The 23424-nt window shown below is 43.9% G+C and overlaps 1 protein-coding gene across 1 annotated transcript; it reads right to left on the bottom strand.

Annotated features, from left to right (window-relative positions):
- Positions 1–328: 328 nt before the first annotated feature.
- EIF3K (eukaryotic translation initiation factor 3 subunit K) lies at positions 329–23339 on the bottom strand. Its single transcript, XM_082263727.1, has 8 exons — positions 23212–23339; positions 17780–17878; positions 12237–12357; positions 6896–6970; positions 4819–4885; positions 3783–3860; positions 3253–3378; positions 329–433 (listed from the first exon to the last, which is right to left on the bottom strand). Exons 1-8 carry the CDS (start codon positions 23268–23270, stop codon positions 405–407), a joined length of 654 nt encoding a protein of 217 aa, XP_082119853.1. The 5' UTR covers positions 23271–23339; the 3' UTR covers positions 329–404.
- Between the last annotated feature and the right edge of the window lie 85 nt (positions 23340–23424).

The following is a 23424-nucleotide window of genomic DNA, read 5'->3' as shown; positions in this document are numbered from 1 at the left end:
AAATGCATGTTCCTTGCTAAAGAACATTTTTTTATCTAGTTGTTATGGGTAAAGTTCTGCTTTAAGCAAAATCCCTACTTGGTTAATAATGAATTACATCTTTACTTACTCTGGAGAAAAAAAATCACATATACTAAAGGTGAAGGGTAGGCAGATCTGTAATTTTCTTTTCGTACCTAATTGAAAACCATGCTCATCATTCAACTTTGATTTGTGGTAGATAGAACGCAAACATTCAAAATTCTAACTGTGTGAATAGACAGTTTATCATCAAAGCAATGTTCTAGGATATCTATAAAGTTTTGAAAAGAATTAGACAAGAAAGGATCAATTTAACACTTTTATTTGATGTAGCAATTGCCCTGTACATAAAATAATTGGTATTTTCTTAGGGAACATTATCATTACGAGGATGCCATAATTCCCGATACACCTGCAAGGAGAAAAAAAACAAAAAAACAAAAAGGTCCTTGGTAAATGAAGACTTTGAACAAGCTCCGTTATCTGCACACATTTGCAAAAATCAAAAACACAGCACTTAATGTAGCTTGCCTTTTATTTCTGTATTTGTAATAACATATCCTGTGGCCCTACAGTAAAATCCAAAAATAATAATCCTTTCCACACTTATTCCTCTAGTCCAGGGGTGGCGAACACGCGGCTCTCGAGCCGCATGCGGCTCCCGGCCAAAATGAATGCGGCTCTTTGCCTCTTATTATTTGGTATACTGTGGCTCTTTGCCAAGTTTGGTTTTGTTATGCTGCGGGACCTCTGAGGAGAGATCTCCAAGCGCGTAGTCCCGCCCCCAGGCTGCGTCATCACGTCTCCCATCTCCCAACTGCACGGGCCAGAGAGCGTGGGGACCCATGTGTCTCCCTCCCGCCTCAGCTGCCTGTCACGGACATGTCTGAGTGACTGACGAGAGCTCAGCTCAGCCGAGACAGCCGCCTGCTGACATCTTCCCCGCCGAGGCTCCGCAAAACCTTATCTAACCAGCTACCTAGATCACCCTGAGGCGGCCTCAGCAGGCACTGGAGTGCACTGACCATCCGTGACCCTGCGCATATCAACAGCAGCAGGTGAGGAGGGGAGGGGGGGGCTCTCTGATAGGACCTAAATGCAGAGAGGTGGCTCTGATGAAGGATGCAAATGTGGAAGGGGTGCACTAAGGGGGTCTCTGATGGGGGCATTAATGTGTGTGGGGGTCTCTGATGGGGGACATTTATGTGTGTGGGGGTCTCTGATAAGGACATTATTGTGCAACAAGGTAACAAAAAACACCTGACTGAGCATGTTATATTATGTGTTTAATATATTGTTAAAGTTATATGCTTTTGTGTGTGTGTTTGTCTGTTTTGGCAGGTCACTGCGTGGTGTGGCTCTCTGACTCTCACAGTTTAAAATTTTGGCTCCTTTTGTCGAACTTGTTCGCCACCCCTGCTCTAGTCATTTCCCTTTTATCCCTTGTGGTCATCAGCAAGAAGTAAACTTGAATGAGGCCTTAGACTGTTCTTTATGTTTAAGTGGTTCTAAATCTAAATTTTTTATCTTAATAATTGTTCTCTAAAAAATTTTGCGACTTGCTGTGACCCCCAACCCCCCCCCCAACATCGATCCAGCGCTGTGCTCAGCTGCCGGTCTTCTTTCACTCTCCCTGCTTTCACTACACTACATTAAGAGCAATTGGCTCCCACAGTTGGCAGTCAAATCCTGTGAACAGAGCGGGGGAGGTGGATGTCGACCCACACTATCTATCTATGGAAACACAGCTTGGCTCAGGAGCGAGCCCCACACGTCTTCCCCGTTTGCTATGGGGGCAAAGACAGAAGAGGAGCAGCGCAGGTGGTGAGGTGAAGCTCACTGGTGTGGCACCCCAAAAAAGGAGGTTCAGGGCCTCTCTCTGCAATATCATTTCTCAAAGCAGGCGAGTATAACATGTTATTATAAAGGTTTGCCTTTAGAAATGCTTTAAGGCTAAAGTTGATCGGATGTAAAACATTTACAAAAAAAAAAAAAAGGTAACATCGCTAAAGTGCAGATACAAGACACCAGTGTGCGCCTTCAAACTTATCCCTGTCAATATCCTTGGATCATACGAGATCAACATGAGATCTCAACTTCTGCTGAAATTGAGATTAAGAATAATCTCTGCTTGCATAGTAGCGAATTAGTTCTTCCTTTATTAACACAGCAGGTAAAACCATCATAAACCACACTGATGCATTTTAACCAATCCTGGCCCTAATAATAGCAGTATATGAATGAATCTCCCTACCTTCAAAGAGAAGTACGGGGATTGGAGAAAAAAAAAAAAAATCAACTATACTCACCTAGGTGAATGAAGCATTGGTCCGATGCTGCATCAGTCCCCTGCTACCTCTGAGCATGAGAACTGGGCAATCAAAGACTGCTGATCAGTTCTTGGTCTTCAGTGAGCAGAAATCTGGTGACTGTAAAGCCTCGTACACGTACGAACGATCGGCCGTCTTTTGTCCGAGGGCTGTCGTGTCTGTTGAAAACTGCAAAAGACTGCACACGAATTTTGTCGGCCAACAACAGCCGACTGCAGAAGTGATGTCATGTGATGGTTAACTTTCCTTGTCTTTTTTCTTTTCTGAGCATGCCCAGTCTTGCTAATCTGCTGTCTGTTGGCCGAAATCTGTACTGAGGAACAATCGGCCGTTCTGGTGTTGGCCGACAAAAATTTTAATGCCTGCACGACAGATTCTGTTCGGCCAAAAATGCGCTGTCGGAAGCATCATACTAACAAGCCTACAATCGGCCGATCGGTCGTCAGCCGAAAATTTACGGCCGACAATCGGTACGTGTGTACGAGACTTAAGTCACTGGCTCTTTGCTCCTCACTCCAGCGCTCACTATAGTGCTGGGCTGTGAAGGGGGTGGAGTGGCTGTCTCAGTCTCGCAGTGGCATGCCAAGACGCTTAGCCAGCTGCCGGTCAGGCATCTGGGTGGATCCCAACAATCAAATCGATCCAGAGCCTGGACCAACTGAGTAACGTCAGCTGAAAGCAGACTTTAGCCCGCTATCGGCTGAAAACGGGTCACGGGAGTGCAGAACGAAGTGCACTCCAGTAACCTAGAGCCAAAGGGCTTTGGTCCTACTTCTTTATATAGTTCTCCTCCAAACAGGTACAAAGAAAAGCCTTTGTACATCCCTTCCTTACATGCTGAAGCCTCTTCTGAATGTTCTCACTGTTGGGTAAGGTGCTGCATAAAATCAGGTAAACCTACTATCAAAGTCAATCTTTTCCACAATGTTTTTGGGTTTGATGTTCTCCTCCTGGTTACAGATGAAGATCTTGCCATTTTCCGCTTCTGTCCAGCCATATTTGCTCATCCATACTCTAAGCTGGGGCTCTGACCAAAGAAAAAAAGAAGGAATTAAAGCAGATTAAACCGCCTTCTTGTCTACTACAGGGCCTATGAAAAAAAAAAAAAATATATATATATATATAATGCCAGTAAACAAATCAGATTAATACAATGCACAGTGCAGTCATTTTAACATGCCTCAGGCACTCAGAACACAACTTGTTTAGGCTGCTTACAGGATGCCCTATCACTGTTATAATACTAAACCTTAGTTATCCAAGGAGGCTGGAGGACACACACACTTGGAAAATTCATGCAATATGTCTGCTTCATCAGACAACTCAGGTTTCACACACACTTTTTTCTCTTGGAGTCTCATCTGTCTGCTAACACATCTGAACTCCTCATGACTGAGGAGGCTGGTTTTTGAAAGGATTTTAATAACATACCCGACAGATCTCCAAGCATCTCAGCCAAAAGCCACCGGTCTATGTGCTGGTAAGTGATCCCCACAACATGGCAGATAACTACAATAAAATACAGAAGAAATTAGGATAACAGGAAAAACCTATAACAGATACACTACCCAGCATGCTTAGCCATTCTTCCGGAAAAAACCCCTACACTTAGGGCCCCATTCATCCCATGCATAAAGTGAAAATGTTAGGTTAAAAATTTGGTAGCTGCCACTGGTGGGCAGTTTTTAAAGACAAAGGTCCTGTTACAACTCTGGCTGTACAATCTAGTGCAGGGATCCTCAAACTACGGCCCTCCAGCTGTTGCAGAACTACACATCTCATGAGGCATTGTAAAACTGACATTCACAGACATGACAAGGCATGATGGGAATTGTAGTTCCTGAAAAACTGCAGGGCCATAGTTTGGGAATCCCTGATCTAGTGAGTTAAGATGGCCATAGAGGGATTGAAATTCAGCCGGTTCAGCAGGAAACTGACAAATTTTGATCAACATCAGTAAAACCAGCCTGTTGGGTTTTTTTGACTGTTGATGGGGGAATTGAGTGATTTTCTCTTTCATTCAGCTCAATGGTTGTAGGAAAGAAAAAATTGCATAATATATGGCTTGCTTTAGTGACCCGGACCAAGCATATAGCTAGTGAATTGTGACAAACTTGACCTAATATTTTGCACGATTAAGGTTGGTGACTTCCCAGATAGTAAAACCATAGTCAAGATGACAATACTAAAGCCACCACCTGTAATAAAAAGTGGGAGCTCCTGTGTTTCAATTCTCACAGATTCACTTTAAATTATAAGTTTTCAAGAGTCTTATCAGGTGTATTTTAGACTATGTAGTACCGGTCTAAGACCAGGTCCTTCTAGTGGTCACAGATAGCCAGGTTTCTTAGAGAGTTCACAGTAGTGCAAGGTAAAAAGGAAGAAAAATGCAGAATTTTGAAGCTCTAGCATCTGAGCACCACAGATGTGCTGAAGAGAATACATATACACCATACGGTTTACTTACATTTTCTCACCGAGTCCTCAAAGCCAGCAATACCATCAAGGAGATCGAGATTCTCATCCAATGCTTGCTGGGAAGAAAAAATGCATACATTTAGTCAGAAATACACTGAAAAACCTCCTACAGAGGTTCACAGAGGATTCTACTAGGGATCGGCCGATTATCGGTGGGGCCGATATTCACTTTAAGTATCGGCCACAATCGGGTCCCCCGTGCCACCGGGAGGCCGAGTGACCAACCAGCATGTATGCCGGCTGGCCAAAGATCTGAACAAAGCCTGAATCAGCTCTGATCGGGTCTCGGATATAGTAACCCGGAAGCGATGTCATGACCCTAAAAAGGCGCCAAATTTTTAAAAACATGACAGTATTCAAAACAACCAAACTTGGCATTTTGAATGCTTTCAAGTGCAGAGGAGGGGTTTTATAGACCCCAGATTCCTCCATAAAGAGTAGTTGCCACTGCTTATTACTGTTACAAGGAATGTGAACATCCCTTGTAAAAGCAATAAAAGTAAAAAAAAAAAAAAACTTAAAAGGACGGTGTAAAAATTAAAACTTTAAATGTGCAGAATATGGGCCACCTTATATCGGCCTGAAGGGTGGCAGGAAAAACGGTATCAGTACTGAAAAAACAAAATTGGTCGATCCCTAGATTCTACCACCTTTTCCTACACAGTAGTTTTGCCTTTCTAGCCCGATTTCCTAACTTTCAAATGACAGTGGTCTCTGTCTACATATATTTGCAAAAGCATACATGCCACAAATTGCATTGCTTACTATTTACTTTGAGGCACTACACAGCACACAGGGAGGGAATAAATCGGGCTTCAGCCTGGGGTGGAGCTACAGCACAGAAAAGAAAAAAGATGTGCTGTTATGCAAAATGCAGATATGGATTTTAACAGGACCAAGTACTACATACACTTGAGTTAAAGTCATAAATTGTGGTAATACTGCTTTAAAAAAAACACCCGAGAAGGGAAAAAAAAGCACCCTACAGCAACTGCTGACGACCTCCTCAAAATGCTAGCTGCAGCATTTTCTCAGTCATTTGCAGCATGCTTGTTCCATTTGTGTCAATTTGTGTGAATGTTATCAGGCCAAAATCACCAGGGTATGTAAACTTTTGATAAGGGTCATTTGGGTAGTTTCTGTTGTCATTATGATTTAAAAAGAGTAAACACAGTTGACTGATAATAAACGGCTTCAGCCAAACACTAACCATGAGTGAAAGAAAAGTTTGTGTTATCATTCATATTCTCGGAAAAATGGCCAAGAAATCATAAATTCTGCCAGGGTATGTAAACTTATGAGCACAACTGTATTGAACCGAAAAAGCAAAAAAAATAAAAAAATAAAAGCTGTGTTTTGCATTAAAAAAAAAAAAAAAAAGTCCCTAACCCTTTCCAAAAACGGCGAGGCATAAAAATGCATTGATGTGAACAAGTTGCATAGGAACCAATGTAAAAAAGACATCCTGAGTTTCTGCAAAAAGCATTAAAAAACACAAAAAAAAATGCATCGTGTGAATAGAGCCTTAGGCCCCTTTCACACTAGTGCGACTTGTCCCGCGATTTTGGACCGCAAAATCGCATGACAAGTCGTTTTCCATTATTTTCAATGAGCCCCATTCATATCAGTGCGTTTTGAAGTCGCACCGACTTCAAAGTAGTTCCTGCACTACTTTGACACAATTTTAATGTGTTTTGAGGTTAACGTATAGCCCTGAGCCATTGCTCAAAATCGCGGCAAAGTCGCGTCAAAAATCACAGTAAAAATCGCATCGCATAAGTGTGAGAGGGGCCTAAGCCTGAACTTGAACCTTACACTATCATGGCAAAAAAACACCTATATACAGTGCCATATCAGACCATCTTTAATGGCTAGCCTAGAAAGGCATAACTTGTGCTCTGAAGTCAATTCTGTGTGGTGCGACTTTGGCCGTTCATTTTTCACAGTGCTTTACAACACAAAGGGGAACAGTAAAATTGAGAAGGAATGAGGGGGGGCTGCTTGTGGAACTTACAATCTAGACCAAATCTGGAAATCCAGAATTGTATGAGGGAAAGAACACTTACCCAAAAAGACTGAAAGTGACAAGTTTCTAGGAGGTCTCCTAAATACAGGATCTGTCTGATTGGACGTTCTTCTTGCTGAATGTTGACAAGTTAAGGAGATAAAAAAACAAAACAAAAAAAAAAAAACAAATCCACCCATTTCTAATGAATCTCACAACTTAAAGAGGTTGTAAACTCATTAAACTTTTTTTTTTTTTCCAACCTGAAAGAGAAACACATAATGAGCTAGTATGCATCGCATACTAGCTCATTACAAAATACTTACCTTAGAACGAGCCCCCGCCGTGCCGCTCGCTTACCTGTATGACTACAAACAAGAGAAATTGGCCCACGGGACTTTGTGTGAGGTACGTGTTTGGTAGCTGGAGAAAATTGAAATACACAATTGATAAAAGCAATATTAGTTTTATTGCATGATATGCACAGGTTGTAGAAATACAAGTGGTTACATGTGCTCAATGGCGCATGCTGTAGCTCAAAGGCTATATTATACATAGTATACAACACAGGCAATGTAAAATCACATGTTGGCAAATAACTTGGTGTGGCCACTCATTTACAAACATAGCATGAATGGTGTGCTGAGATGACAGTAGAATATAACAATGGATCCCCATTTCTGGTTGTCACATTGGGATCCTTCAGCTCCCGGGTCAGATACAAGACGCCGCTGCCACACAGGAATTCAAAAAATTTTTCCATTCAAGTCTCATTGAGTTGTGAGTATTTGATACTCATTTGATTGAAATTTTTCACTCAATAACCATAGTGGTATTGCATATCTAAACAACAGTGTTCTTTTATAGATATTTCGAATATACTGATCTCTGAAGAAGGGAGATATTGCTCCCGAAACGCGTCAGATCACAATGTTATATTCTACTGTCATCTCAGCACACCATTCATGCTATGTTTGTAAATGAGTGGCCACACCAAGTTATTTGCCAACATGTGATTTTACATTGCCTGTGTTGTATACTATGCATAATATAGCCTTTGAGCTACAGCATGCGCCATTGAGCACATGTAACCACTTGTATTTCTACAACCTGTGCATATCATGCAATAAAACGAATATTGCTTTTATCAATTGTGTATTTCAATTTTCTCCAGCCACCAAACACGTACCTCACACAAAGTCCCGTGGGCCAATTTCTCTTGTTTGTATATATATTTTGGGATGGAGGAGTGTTTCGGTGGGAACCAGATCATTGCCCCTTTTTGAGCTTACCTGTATGACGGGCGACATGTTCAGCAGCCCGTCTTCCGGGATCGCGGCATCCGGCCATCTGATTGGCCGGACCCGCGATTACGTCAATCCCGCGCAGGCGCGTGGGAGCCGACGGTCACGGCACGGGGCTCTGAAGGAACGGCACGAGCGGCTGTTCCTTCAGAGCGCATGCGCCAGTGACGTCACTGGCTGCATCTAAGGTAAATATCTCCTAAACGGTGCATGTTTTTGGAGATATTTACAGTACCTATAGGTAAGTCTTATCATAGGCTTACCTATAGGTACAAGTTACAGAGGAGGGTTTACTTCCTCTTTAAAGTGACACTTGCCATTATTTTTGCAATCCTAGCAGTACCTGTGCAGGGAAGGAGCTACATTTCTTTCATTGCTCCCTCTCTCGTTACAGCTCACTAGCAATTCCTATATAGCAGCTCTCCCCCCCCATCATTCGCTTATCCACTGTCCACATGTAGAGTCAATTATTATATAGTGCACAAGTACTGTTAAAGAATACCATAAAGTGGAACTTTACCCCCTTCCATCTGGTTTTCAGGGTTATCCACACACAGCAAATCCAGCAGCATTCTGTAGTGATCTGCTGCCCTGCTACAGCCCACCAGGACCCAAACCACCAAATTCATCTCAAACATCATTAGGGGTTGGCAGTCTCTTCCTGGTTCTTGTAAGCATGTCATTAGGGGGGTGGCTACTAGAACCAGCAAGACAGATGGTCCCCAAATGACGTGTCATGGCGCATGCGTGCAGAATACACAAGTATCTCAGGAGCAAGTTGTCCTCACCTAGCTAAGAAACCTAGAAGGAAGGGGCGATTACAAAAATAAATAAAGGGCTTGTGAAAGGTGGGGAGAGAAATAATATTAGGGAATGTAAAAAGGCTAAAGCCTCGCTTTAAAGATTGGCAGGGGACACCATGAAGAGGAACTACAGTAAACCTCTCCACTCCAGAAATGTGATGTCTGTGAGCTCCCTTGCTGGTGTCAACATCTTCTCTTGGTCTTCTGGGTTCGCCATATCATATCAGACCATCTTTAATGGCTACCCTGTGCATTAAAGCGTTTATTTTTATAAAATTGATCCTGTTCCCTTAAAGCATGTTATACAGTACAGTGCTTGTGCTGTGTAATTCTGACCCCTGTATCACCTAAAAAACCTGGCTGATCCTGCCAGTTTCTACCCCCCCAATAAACGTGGCTGCTGAGTTCCACCATGGTCAATGTATGTGCCTCCGTCATCCGCAGCCCTGCTCTCCTCCATGCCTGCCTGTCAGCTCTGTGTCATGGCCCGCCTGCCCCTCCCGCTGCTAAAAGAGCTGGTAATAGGTTATATCAGCCCTCAAATTTTCCACTCGCCTACTCGCATTTTGCGAGTGGAAAATTATTTATGGCGAGCGTGGGGCTGCTCCGGCCGGGTGCCGCTCAGGGGAAGAGGAAAGCCGATGGACGGGATTACCATCGAGTGGGGATCATGCCCGTCAATGCACTTACCAGTGCAGGGGAAGAGAGAGGAGAGGAAGAGGAAATCTGGCCAGATAATCACAAAGCACGATCGTTCCGCTGTAACAGCTTTCATTGTAATTGCCGGGCGCTCGCAGACACACAGTCCCGCCTCCTAGCCCGATTCCTTTGATAGACGTCACACGTCCCGGTTGGCCAGGTGTTCTGTCTGTCAAAGAAGCCGGGCTAGGAGGCGGGACTGTGTGTGTGCGAGCGCCCGGCAATTACAATGAAAGCTGTTACAGCGGAACGATCGTGCTTTGTGATTATCCGGCCAGATTTCCTCTTCCTCTCCTCTCTCTTCCCCTGCACTGGTAAGTGCACTGGTGGGCACGGGTGAAGCTGCACTGGTGGGCACGGGTGAAGCTGCACTGGTGGGCACGGGTGAAGCTGCACTGGTGGGCACGGGTGAGGCCGTACCGATAAGCTTCATTAATACTGATGGACACTGGTAGGCTGCATTGATGGGCACTGATAATGTTATTAATATTTACTTTTATAACTTCTGCAATAATGCAAAAACATTTAACAGTGTCATTCTATGAGATAATTTATCAAGGCGTGTTTAGGGGCGGGGCAGGGTAGGAGTTGGGTGGGGCAACTGGTGGCAAGTAACACTTAAGGCCTGGCTAGTAGCTCAGGACTTAAAATTTTGAGCCCTGGGTTATATAATCCTCCTTTTTTCCTAAGCCTGTGTGCCTCTATGCGTTTTATAAAAGAAATACTGTGAATACTTGATTTCAGTGTGCTGTTCGGCGATCACGTGACCAGCCGGCTATCTCTCTCTTCCCTCCTCTCCTCCCGAGTGAGGTCAGCAGGGGAATCTCGGCCCTGACCCCTGCATCTGTCAGACGGGGAGGAGAGAGAAGGCCGGTAACGTGTTTGCCGAGCAGCACACTAACAAAATAAAATGCTCTGAATACCGGTGTAACGTGAGAATTACCTACCCCGTGAGAAAAACCTACCCTCGTCACTTCCGGCCAGGAACAGCTGAGCAGCACAGCAGTGCGCATGCCCACAGCTCCGGATACCTAATGAAAGAGCTGAGGACCCGACTAGTGCGCATGCGCACTAGTAGGAAATTATCACGGTGTCCGTGAAAAAAACCTACCCACGCCACGCTTACATTAAAACAAGTGTGCTGCAATATAAGTCATCTCCGCTCCTGTCCCTGTCACTCCCCTGATCTTGGCTAGTAAATATAAAAGCGGCTCTCGGCTCCGTGATTTATGTTCTCATACAGCCGCCGCCGCTTTTATATTTACTAGCCGAGATGAGGGAAGTGACAGGGATAGGAGTGGAGATCACTCGTATTGCAGCACAGCTGTTTGAATGTAAACGCCGCATTAGACACAGTGCCGTGCAACCGGAAGCGACGAGGGTAGGTTTTTCTCACGGGTAGGTAATTCTCACGGAACACCGGATTTCAGTGTGCTGCTCGGCGATCACGTGACCAGCTGGCTCTCATCTCCTCGTCTGACATATGCAGGGGGCGGGGCCGAGATTTCTCTGCTGATGTCACTCAGGAGGAGAGGAGGGGAGAGAGAGCCGGCAGATCACATGATCGCCGAGCAGCAGACTGAAATCCAGTATTCACAGCATTTTTTTTTATTAAACACAGACAGCGGTACACAGGCTTAGGAAACAAAGGGAATTATAGAAAGTAATGAAGTGGCTTAACAACCACTTTAAATTCAATTCATCCTGGTACAGACCAGGCCAAGAGTGTAATAGTGTAAAGAAGTTTGCAAGCTGAAGGGTAAAGCTCCGTACACACGTAGCGATTGTCGGCCGTAAATATTCGGCCACCGACCGATCGGCCGATTGTCGGCTTGTTAGTATGATGCTTCCGACAACCGACTGCGACTTTTCGGCCGAACAGAATCTGGTGTGCAGGCATTAAAATTTTTGTTGGCCAACACCAGAATGGCCGATTGTTCGCCAGTCAGTACAGAATTCGGCCGACAAACAGCAGATGAGCAAGACTGGGCATGCTCAGAGAAGAAAAAACACACGGAAAGTTAACCATCACATGACATCACTTCTGCAGTCGGCCGACAAAATTCGTGTGCAGTCTTTAGCACTTTTCAACCGACAGGACAGCACCGGACAAAAGACGGCCGATATTCGGTACGTGTGTACGGGGCTTAAGAAACCTTTACTGCAGAAAAGACATGCTATGTCCCTTCAGCAATACAAAGCCTTCCCGCATGCTATTTTTCTTTTCAGGTTTAACTCATGACTGCACAGATTGAATAGCTGAAAATAAGGAGAAAACGAAAACACAATCTGACAAAAGGTTGTCAATTTTTTCCCATTCTATGTAAAACCTTAAAAAAAAAAAAAAAGTTTTGGTCTGCTTTACAGCGTTTTCATACAGTGACCCGGATCAGATCAACAATTTTATCATTCCACACAGCATTGTCTAATCAAATTGCTTGCTATGGACCACTCAGAATCTTCGAGGCATTTTTTCTTCTGGACCCTCAAGGCCCCATAGTTACTAACTCAAAATCCCAGAGACATTTATAGAGTCATACTTTTTTCTGCAATTCTTATTACTTTTTATCTTATTCTTATCTTACTAGAAGGATACATGAGTCTGGTCGATCATGCACTTGCAGAGCGTGAAGTCTGTATGTGGCAGGTTGGTCAGAGCTTTGAGGAGGATCTGTGCAGTGACGGTCGTCTGGAAGAAAGCTGGATTGAACTGATAGCTGCAAGAGAGAAAGAAACACTCAGAGCTCTTATTCATTCAAAGTCGTTTTTGATAGTATTTGATCCAAAATCCTGTAAAATCTACTCACATGGCACACTCAAGACATTTAAAGAGGAACTAAAGGAAACATTACAAAGCTCAGGAGCAGGCAGGATGTGTCGCCTCTGCAAAAACCTTATCCATGTTCTTTGCCATGTACACTGAGCTGTGCATGCGAAGCTCAGGTTACATCACTGGCATGGTCCCGGTGTGCCAGAATGACCAATTCCTGTACAAAATTTACACCATACTGTGTGGGCTATTAATAATCATCAAAGACTGGAACACAGAAAAAGCCAAGGACAAGATGCCAGTGTAGTTGAATCCTCTTAAGCCCCGTACACACATAGCGATCGCCGGCAGAACGATCGGCCGTCTTTTGTCCAGGGCTGTCGTGTCTGTTGAAAACTGCAAAAGACTGCACACGAATTTTGTCGGCCAACAACAGCCGACTGCAGAAGTGATGTCATGTGATGGTTAACTTTCCCTGTGTTTTTTCTTTTCTGAGCATGCCCAGTCTTGCTAATCTGCTGTCTGTCGGCCGAAATCTGTACTGACTGGCGAACAATCGGCCGTTCTGGTGTTGACCAACAAAAATTTTAATGCCTGCACGACAGATTCTGTTCGGCCGAAAATGCGCTGTCGGCAGCATCATACCAACAAGCCTACACAATCGGCCGAATGGTCGTTGGCCGAATATTTACGGCCGACAATCGGTACGTGTGTACGGGGCTTTAGATAGCAGATTGTTGGAGGTAATTATTGTAAATTTAGTTTTGCTTTAAACTCACCACACACATTACAATCTGGATTGCACAATTTCCTTTAGACCTAACAACTATGTAGTGCAAGGGCCTGCCTGGTTAGATACATATCGAGTGGATGAATTAAACTGGTTCTTAGATTACATAGCTTTTGTAAAACTATAGTGGGATGTACAAAGATTGTATGGTCGGACTGAAACGTGTATGGTGACTCTTAACTCAAAATGTTTAACTGTTTCTTCAAACTCCTTTGCCAGCTGAATGGTAATGTATATTAACATTAGCCAGCTTTTGCTGCAGTCTCAGTCTAATCTCATCTGACAGCTTGCAGTGGGGAGATGGAGCTCGATCTCAGAGAAAACACTTTCTATGGTGCACCTCTTCACACAATACCACATCCCTATTCCTTCCCAACCAATAGGTGCGGATATCTGCATGTTATTGTAGTAGCTGTAGAGCTGCCAGCAGATTCCTGCACTCCTCCTTTCTTTATTCTCCCATCCAGAAGAAACCTCTCTAGGGATGTGTGTACAGCAGGGAGTTAGGCTGCTGCTGCTATGAGCTATTGGGAATGAGCGTATTGCAGGCCATCTGAATAGTTGAGAATGTGTGTGCACATTGGTTGTATACTATAGATTTTTTCTTCCGAGACTGCTCATCTGTCATCTGGAGTTATTCACTAGTTAAAAGAGAAATTACATATATACATATCCCTCAACAAAAAAAAATAAAATAAAAAAAAAACGGTTGAAAAGGGAGAAAGTACTTATCCTTTAACTAACGTACAGGAAGATAGGAGTGTCACCTGCTGCAGCCAATGAAATGCTTTGTAACCAGCAATATGAAAAAATGACTTCTGAAATGTATACAGCTGTCATAGCAAAACTCAGACACCAGACCTTCCTCTCAAATTGTGGGAGAAGTCAATATTTGATACACAAAAATAAACTTTATACAGTGTGTATGCTTGAGGTTTGTGATCTGAGACCGATTCTAGGATAGAAGCAACTCCTTTTACAGTTTACAATTGAATCTCAATTTCTGGCAGGGTCCATAATGATCTTCAGTTGTGCATAGAAGAGGACACAAATTTATCAGAATATCACTCGTTTTCTTCAAGCCTCTTAAAGATTTATTGCCCTCACTCCGACATTTGTGGCAATACCTCATGTGTGGCGCAATTTAAGCTTACGCACACACCTTACACTGTAGTTTTGCACTGGGATGTGTACAGAGGTGATTTTAAATTTGTCTTTTATTAGAATTTAATCTTTTTAAAACACTTTTTTCATTTAACATTATTGCTATTACAAAGGGGCTAACAAATGTACCTGTTGTCTGACACCAATCCCAGAAAATAGAGCATTTCTCCCTCTATGAGGGTGTCTACAGCCTCATAGCTCTATACCTATAGTGTGAGATCTCAGGAACCGCTGCCTCCGATTGTTCCTCTTAGGAGATCTGGAGTGAGATTTGGTGATGTGACTAATGTGCTGCTCACTGTTCTCCTTACTGGAGGCTCTGAACTTGAGGAAGCATAGTCCTGCTTTTAGCAAGATGGCCACCTCCACACAAACAGTGCAGATCAGCTGCAGACAGACCACAGGCAATGCTGGTGTATTAGGTCTTTTCTCTTTATTCTCTCAGCTTCCAGAGTTTAGTTTTTTGTTTTTTTTTTAGCTTTTAAATTTGTGGTTAGCAATTACCTCATTTATACCACATTTATTTCAGCATGCTACAACTGAAGGTTAATGTCAAAACATTAAGGGCACCTTTCTGGTTAATTTCTTTGAAAAACGGGTCCAGGCAATTTTCTTTTTTAAGGAACTGCACTGCAAAGCATTGCTCAATATGTTGCACATTATGGGGATACACTGGTGTGAAGCCAGTCTAAATCATTCTTTTGCAGGAGATTAAGGATAAGTTCAGCTTTTGTAACTTGTAACAGCCATATTCAGAGTGTAACCCCACACTGACCCCCCCGCTCGCTCGCTGTTACAATCTAGAAAAAAAAAATGCATCTCTGCGCAAGTCGTTCAGTGTTCTGTGAATATGAAAATACAGTAAAGACAACCTTTGCGGCTGTCGGCTTGTATTTCTCAAACTACCAGAGTGCTGTTGATCGCTCTAGGTAGTTCATTGAGCTTCCTGTCAGAGTATAATTGCCTGACCGTATCGGAGGTATGGGCAGAGTCAGACAGCTACACAGACTGTCTACAGGACTGATGTATTACACCAACGATCTGCTGATCATGGGTGCAATTCTTTACAGGTCCCCAAAAATAATAAACATTTATTTACCTGAAAAAAACAAAAAACAAAAAGCATTTATTATTTCTGTAAAAGTGAACTTACCCTTTAACAACTTGCCTACTGGGCACTTAAACCCCCTTCCTGCCCAGGCCAATTCTCAGCTTTCAGTGCTGTTGCACTTTGAAGGTAAAATTAAGCGGTTATGCAACACTGTACCCAAATGAAATGTAGATCTTTTTTTCAAACAAATAGAGCTTTCTTTTGGTGGTATTTAATCACTATTGGGTGTTTTTATTTGTTCCTGAACAAAAAAGAACGAAAGTTTTTTTTTTTTTTTTTTTCTTCAAAAACGTTTTTATAGTTTGTTATAAAATTTTGCAAACAGGTAATTTTTCTCCTTCATTGATGTGCCCTGATAAGGCTGCACCGAAGGGTAATAATAGGCAGCACTCATGAGAACTGATAGGTGGCACTGGTAGAAAGCGCTGGTGGGCACAGATACCCCTCTCCTCATCGGGACCGATGTCCCTCTGACAGCAGCAATCAGCTTTTTTTCCGCTGGCTGCTGTTTACCTCACATGATCAGCTGTCATTGGCTGACAGCTGATCACGTGGTAAGGGGTCGGGACCGGTGTTCCGTTATAAAAACATATCCGTGAGAAATGCCTACCCTCGTCACTTCCGGGGCACCTACATCAGTACCAACGTCATTGAACAGCTGAGGGCCTGACAAGTGCGCATGCTCGGAGGGTATGGATTTATCACGGTAGTGTGTGTAACGTTACATTTACATTTGCAGCAGGTAAATTAAAACAGCTCCTCTGCAATATGAGTCATCTCCGCTCCTATCCCTGTCACTTCCCTGATCTCGGCTAATAAATATTAAAGCGGTTTACGGAGCCGAGATCTCCGTCATTTACATTTCATACACCCGCCGCCGCTTTTATATTTATTAGCCGAGATCAGGGAAGTGACAGGGATAGGAGTGGAGATGACTCATATTGCAGAGGAGCCATTTTAATCTACCCGCCGCAAATGTAACGTTACACACACTACCGTGATAAATCCATACCCTCCGTGCATGCGCACTTGTCAGTTCCTCTGCTGTTCAATGACGTATGCGCGGCTTTGAGCATGCGCACTGCTACGCTGCTCTGATGTTCCTGACAGGAAGGGACGAGGGTAGGCATTTCTCACGGGGTAGGTTATTCTCACGGAACACCGGCCCCTTATTGGGATCTGTGATCAGCCGAGTCTCATGGACTCGATCACAGAGCGAGCCGCGCGCGCTCTGCAGGGAGCGCACAGGTAGCTCATGGACGTCCTCGCAGCAATTAAGGTCCACGTTGTAGCGGTCTTTCGGCTATAGCGCGGACCAGAAGAGGTTAATACAACTAGGGATGCATCGATCCGACTTTTTTGGTCCTGATCTTTTGCTTTGTGAAATCGCCAATCCCGAGTCCAATCCGGAAGTACTGTTTTGTGAGCTTATAACAAAATAATACTTCCGGATCGGTATCGGCAGATACCTTACAACAATTGTGCAGTTAAGAGGTTAAACTTCCCTCCTCAGACAGAACGAAAAGATACATTGTATTCATTGTGTTTACTTAACTGGGAGACTGACAGGCATTTTTTTTCTTTGACAGCTGTTCTCTGCTTCCTCACAGCTATGTAAAGAGCAAAAACGGATCGGCCCCTGGATCTGTTAATTTTACCGATCCAGCTATTATGGCCATATCGGCGCCGATATCCGGTCCTAAAATCAGATCGGTGCATCCCTAAATACAACCCATCTAACTCAACTCTGAAAGACCTGCTAATGATTGACCAGCAATTTATTCTTGCCTTTACAACTTCCTGAATGTAGCAACACGAGTCAAAAGTATAAATACAAACATGCAATTATTAGGGTCCATGTACACGGGACGCTGGAAATGGTCGTTTAGGAGCAGTTGGGCGTTTTTTTAAGAAGCCCCTGAACCCATCTACATTTTATCTTATCTGTCCATGTACACCAGGTCGTTTACAGTCATTTGCAGGCAGTTGCGTTCAGGGACTTTTTTTAGAACGCAATTATTTGCGTTTGAACGTGTGTTTCCCGGCGTTTCAAACGCACAAACGCGTCCGAGCGCGATGACCCGCGTTTAGCGTTCGCGTTTTTCCATTTTAAAGGGGAATAATTTTTTTGACCTCTAGGAACGCTTCTAAACGCAAACGCCGCTAAACGCCCGCTAAACGCGGGTACAAACGCGACCGAACGGACGTTTCAAACGTCCTAAAAATTTCAGCATTCAAAGGGACTTTTAACAACGTCCCGTGTACATGGAGCCTTAGAGTTTTTGCAATTATGAGAATACATACAGTTTTAGCACTGCTAGGTTGGCTTCCAGGTCATACGCATTTTCCTTTGCCTGGGTCTCTACATAGCGTTCTAGAGTAGACAGATTTTCTGGATTGTACCTGTAGATGAAAGAGCAAACAAAAGGTTATTGGGGAGGCACACCGGCTACTTTTTTATAAGCAGAACTTCAGGCAAAAAGCTAAATGCATCTTTACAAAACATATATGCCAACTGTTTTAGGGCCCATTCACATCAGTCTATGTTGTGTAACACATACACCACAACAAATCTTAATAATTTTGAATGCGCTTCAACACAGGAGAAATCGAACATCACATTGCTGCAATAATCCCTTGAAATTCCCAACTACCTAATCATTTTTATAGCCCTGACAAAAACAGGTCCAACTTTCTTGATATAACTTGGTGACGGAGTAGATATTGGAATAAATACCAGATTTTAGAATTAACATAACATTGGGGAATTCAATATTTACCCTTTCAGACAATTTGAGGAAATGAGTGTGTCCCTGTTGGTTCCCATTTGCACAGCATGCAATGAATATTTATTTTAATATGGCTGGTCTGTATTCACATTGTTAATAAATAAAAGGGGGAGATTTACTAAAACTGGAGCACACAGAATCTGGCACCGCTGTGCATTGTAATCAGTTTCTAACATCAACTTGTTCAATTAAAGGATAAGTTCACCTTTGGGAACATGTTACACCCGATTTTAGAATGGAACATGTAACGTGTTCCCAATGCTGCAGCTGCTGTCCGATCCCTGCACTCCCTGTGACATTAGTACAGGGAGAAGTTCCCCGTACTAACTGTCACTTTTTGAAATCAGCGCGGCCGTGTGCAGTTCCGCCCACATCATTCATTCACACAGCTCTGTGTGTGAATGAACTACAACTCCCGACATCCATTGTAGATGTCGGCTTGTAGTTCTCAATGAACTACCACGGCGATGTGATAGTTCATGGACTCTTCCTGTCGGTGAATCTGCTTGCCCCAGATAAAGGGGCACACAGGTAGGGATGCACCGATCCGGCTTTTTTGGAGCCGATATTGATCCGGAGCTACACACAAAGCAAGCGGCTGCAAAGCCGCTGCTTCATGTGTGTGGCTCCTCCATTCACAGGCAGAGTGCATCTGATATCACTCCGCCTGTGAGCCGGACCTATACAGGAAGTAGCGGCTCCCATCCCATACTACTACTGCACCTAGTAAGGGACGGCTGAGCCGTTACTTAGCAAAAACCGGATCGGCCCATGGGACGGCTGAACTTTACCGATCTCCGATCCAGCTATTTTGTCCGGATCGGGGCCGATTTCCGATCCGAATATTGGATCGGTGCATACCTACACACAGGTACACTGCCAGATCTGCAGGAGACCTGCAATCTGCTAACCACTCACTGGCGCAATGCTTTACAAGCTCCAAAAGGAAAAAACGCTCAAAAAACGGGAGACCTCCCACCCTAAGTGGGGGTGCCGACAGCCATGGAAAGACGCTGGCAACACGCGGGCGATCCGGGTTGAGACATCCTCTGCTAAGCGCAGCTCAGCCGCCTCGTCCCCATATGGAGGGGCACTGTCGTTGCGATGCCTGGGCGTACCAGTAAACTGACGCTCGTTGGCAGGCTGGGACTCCATAAGGATCTATTTTACCCAGTCCAAGGCCCAGCTCTGCAGTCACTTGTAGTCCTCTAGGAAAGGAATCCCTGACTAGCTAGTGATAGTGAGGGAAAACAAAATCTAGTGTGGAAAGAAAAAACACTGAAATTCAGAAAAAAAAAAATATATAAGAAAGCCAAGACGGTAGGTCTCAGCAGGGAAAGACCTAAAGCTCTGCTCCTGACGCTAGGCAGCATGAAACTGAAGTAATATCAGATTGGGTTGCTGGTAATGGCTGTGGGATTGCCCCCTAATGGCGTGCTGAGGTGCGAAAGTTTTTTGTATTAACCTGATAATTATCTGCCTAGCCTGCTCCTGCAGAGTGCGCCATTACACATTAGTGAAAGCTAGAAACTGGGAAATGGTCTGGTGTTGTCTATTACATCCACTTCCATCCCTAAATCAAGCAAAAAAGAGAAAAATGGCCCAGATGGGACTTTAAATGAAGTGGATGCATGAGTCGCTGATGCATAAAAGTAGATTTTAATGAGTAAAAAACATGTAAGCAAAAACATGCATTGCCCAACGGATGGAGTACAAAATATGGCATGGCAAGATTTCAACAGCAATATTGATATAAAAAAATCATATAACATGGAGTGAGCAGGATACACACAAAATTGTCTTAAATATAATGTACAACATAGTAGAAAAATCGACGCGTTTCGTGGGTCTGTAGCCCACTCATCAGGAGTATGTAAAGGTAAACCTGTCAAAGGAATGAAAGACTTGTATGTAATGTCAAAAACCAATAGATGTTGGAGATATCAGCAAGTATGGATTTTCAACAATTGTATGACCCAAGTGGGGAAACCATACTTAAAACGGAGCCATATTTCACTTGGGTCATACAAATGTTGAAAATCCATACTTGCTGATATCTCCAACATCTATTGGTTTTTGACATTACATACAAGTCTTTCATTCCTTTGACAGGTTTACCTGTACATACTCCTGATGAGTGGGCTACAGACCCACGAAACGCGTCGAGTTTTCTACTATGTTGTACATTATATTTAAGACAATTTTGTGTGTATCCTGCTCACTCCATGTTATATGATTTTTTATATCAATATTGCTGTTGAAATCTTGCCATGCCATATTTTGTACTCCATCCATTGGGCAATGCATGTTTTTGCTTACATGTTTTTTACTCATTAAAATCTACTTTTATGCATCAGCGACTCATGCACCCACTTCATTTAAAGTCCCATCTGGGCCATTTTTCTCTTTTTTGCATTAGTGAAAGCTAATACCATCGGGCGGCGACTGTCAGAGGACGTAAGAGAAAAAGTAAATTTATTATATTAAATAGTGAACTTTTAAAAACAAATACTTGCACATATTTTTAAAGGAAAAAAAAAAAAAAAAAGAGTGCATTCATTATTTTTTTTATGGAGGCCGCAAAGCATCACACCCACGATCAGCAGATCATGGGTTCAATGTCAAGCTTCTGCAGAATATTAGTAAAGCTGTCTGCTTGTACCTTCCATACAAGGAGACAGTACCTGGAGAACAGGAAGATCAACAAACTACAAGAGTGCTCCCCTGCACTCTCGAAGTTAATTGAGACTACAAGCCATCTGCCCCAGTGACAGACAGTAGTTGTAGTTCATTCATTCCCAGATCGCTGTGAATGAATGACGCAGCCATGTGGGGGTTAGACTTGATGAGTTTCTTGGGCTTCACTTCTTTAGGTGCTGTAGGGGGAAATCCATTTATTAACGTATATTATTATTATTTCAGGTACTTATATAGCGCTGTCAATTTACGCAGCGCTTTACATATACATTACACATTCACATCAGTCCCTGCCCTCAAGGAGCTTACAATCCAAGTTCCCTAACTCACATTCTTACATACATAGTAGGGCCAATTTTATACAGGATCCAATTAACCTACCAGCAGTCTTTGGAGTGTGGGAGGAAACCGGAGTACCCGGAGGAAACCCACGCAGGCACAGGGAGAACATGCAAACTCCAGGCAGGTAGTGTCATGGTTGGGATTTGAACCAGCGACCCTCTTGCTGCTAGGTGAAAGTGCTAACCACTACACCACTGTGGAGGGAGATTTCTGCAGCATATTTGGCAATTTTAAAATGTGTTATTTTCCATTATATCTACCATGAGGCTAAGTTCACACAGATGGCAACCCTTGTCACCCCTCTGAAAAGCAATCCACAACTCTAAATCCCACACAACTGTGCCGCAACCCAAAGCAATTGCATAAAGTTTCCCCTTTCACTTGAATGAATCACATTTGGTGGCAGCACTGCCCTCAGAATGCCAGATGGGGGGGATCAATTTTACTCCCGATGCAAAGCAATGTGGCACCTGTACAACTCTGGCCAGCAGCTTAAAGCAGCTCTTCAGCCATTTTTTCGTCTTTCCATCTATTAAATCCTCAGCCCTTGTTATTTTAACTTTGGATATTAAAACATTTTTTTCTGCCAGTAAATACCTTATTACAGCCCACTTCCTTTTTCTTGTCCAGTAATTAGCCTAGGCCAATGACATCATGCACAGCCCTCTCTCGCACTCTTGTGAGAGTTTGCATGCAAGGAAGGGAGGGATGAGTCATAGGAAAGCTAAAGGAGAGCTGCCGAGCTGGATGAGGGCGGAGATAACAGGAGATGGCAGAGATCCATGAAATTCATCCAGAGAGGAGAAATGTGCAGGCAAGCAGCGGTGTGAGTGTCTATATATATATATATATATATATACATACACACACACACATTATATATGTGTGTCTGTGTAAATCCAGGAAGTGAACAGGCAGCAGCTTCAGCTGCCCACAGTTAAAATGGCTGCAGCCAGACTTAGTGGAGGGAGATTTCTGCAGCACATTTGGCAAGTACAGAATCACAGTATATATATATATATATATATATATATACAAAGTGGTTGGAGGGAAGCTTCAGAATGGCAGTTCATCTTTTGGGGGGGGGGGGGGGGGGGGGGAGTAACACGTGGCTCAACCACAGGTTTTCATTCACAGCCAGGTGCCCACTGCACATGCGTGAGTCGCACTGCGCATCGTGAGTGGTGAATGCAGTCTTCTGGGACATGTCAGTGTCCCAGAATACTTCGGGGGGGGGGGGGGGGGGGGGTGGAGAGAACTTTCGTTGCCCGGTGCTGCAGCACTCGGAATGAAAGTGGGAAGCGGGTACCTGTCAAAAAATGTGCAAGAGGAGCAGAGAACAAGTTTTCAAAGCGGAACTTCCCCTCGTGTGGAGTTCCGCTTTCAGGGGTGACAACACTCTGCCCTTGTCTCCCAACTGAGCTCCTGCGTTGTCACTCTACCAGACGGACTTCTGATGGGAGACTACAAGTGATAATTTCAGCACATATTTTGCAGGCATAGTCCGCTGTGGTCAGCCTTAGGAAACCCGCCTGGAAAACTCCTATGAAGCCATGGCTGGGGTGCATGTAGATAGGAAGTGGCTGAAAACAGACTGCAAGAAACCAGCAGAGGATGAAAAAAGGTGGAAATACATATAAATATTATTTACAATAGCAAAACTAAATGTTATCCAATGCCAGCCTTTGTTTCCTAATCTGATGTCACCAGATCTCACAGGAGGGGGATGGGGTGACCATTATTTATATCAGCAACTAGATTTATTTCCGTAGGAAGAGTGTAATTGAATGCACAGCTGATTGATAACAGGTTCTCTTCAGAACAATGGCTGTCCTCTGTCCCTGTATGTAATATAAAGGTACACCGTGCTGCTATAGAGAATGGCCGCCCACGGACCCCTACACTTACCTGTCTATACCCCGCAGGAGTTTGCCCACATTCGCTCTCATCTGTTCAAACGAGGCCATGTTGCCTGAAGATGGGAAAAAGAGACCGGAAGAGGAACCGGGCGCACACTTCCTGTCCCCGCACGCCGCCAGTAGCAGGAGCGTCTTCCGCCCATACTTGGTTTACGTGCTGCGCCTGACGCCATCACACTCCCTGAGTGCGAGAATGAGAGCA

This window comes from Pelophylax lessonae, assembly GCF_965119305.1.
Source record: "Pelophylax lessonae genome assembly, chromosome: 7".
Lineage (NCBI taxonomy): Eukaryota > Metazoa > Chordata > Amphibia > Anura > Ranidae > Pelophylax > Pelophylax lessonae.
Note: the sequence above shows the minus strand (reverse complement) of the source record. Positions and strands in the feature narration are given on the sequence as shown.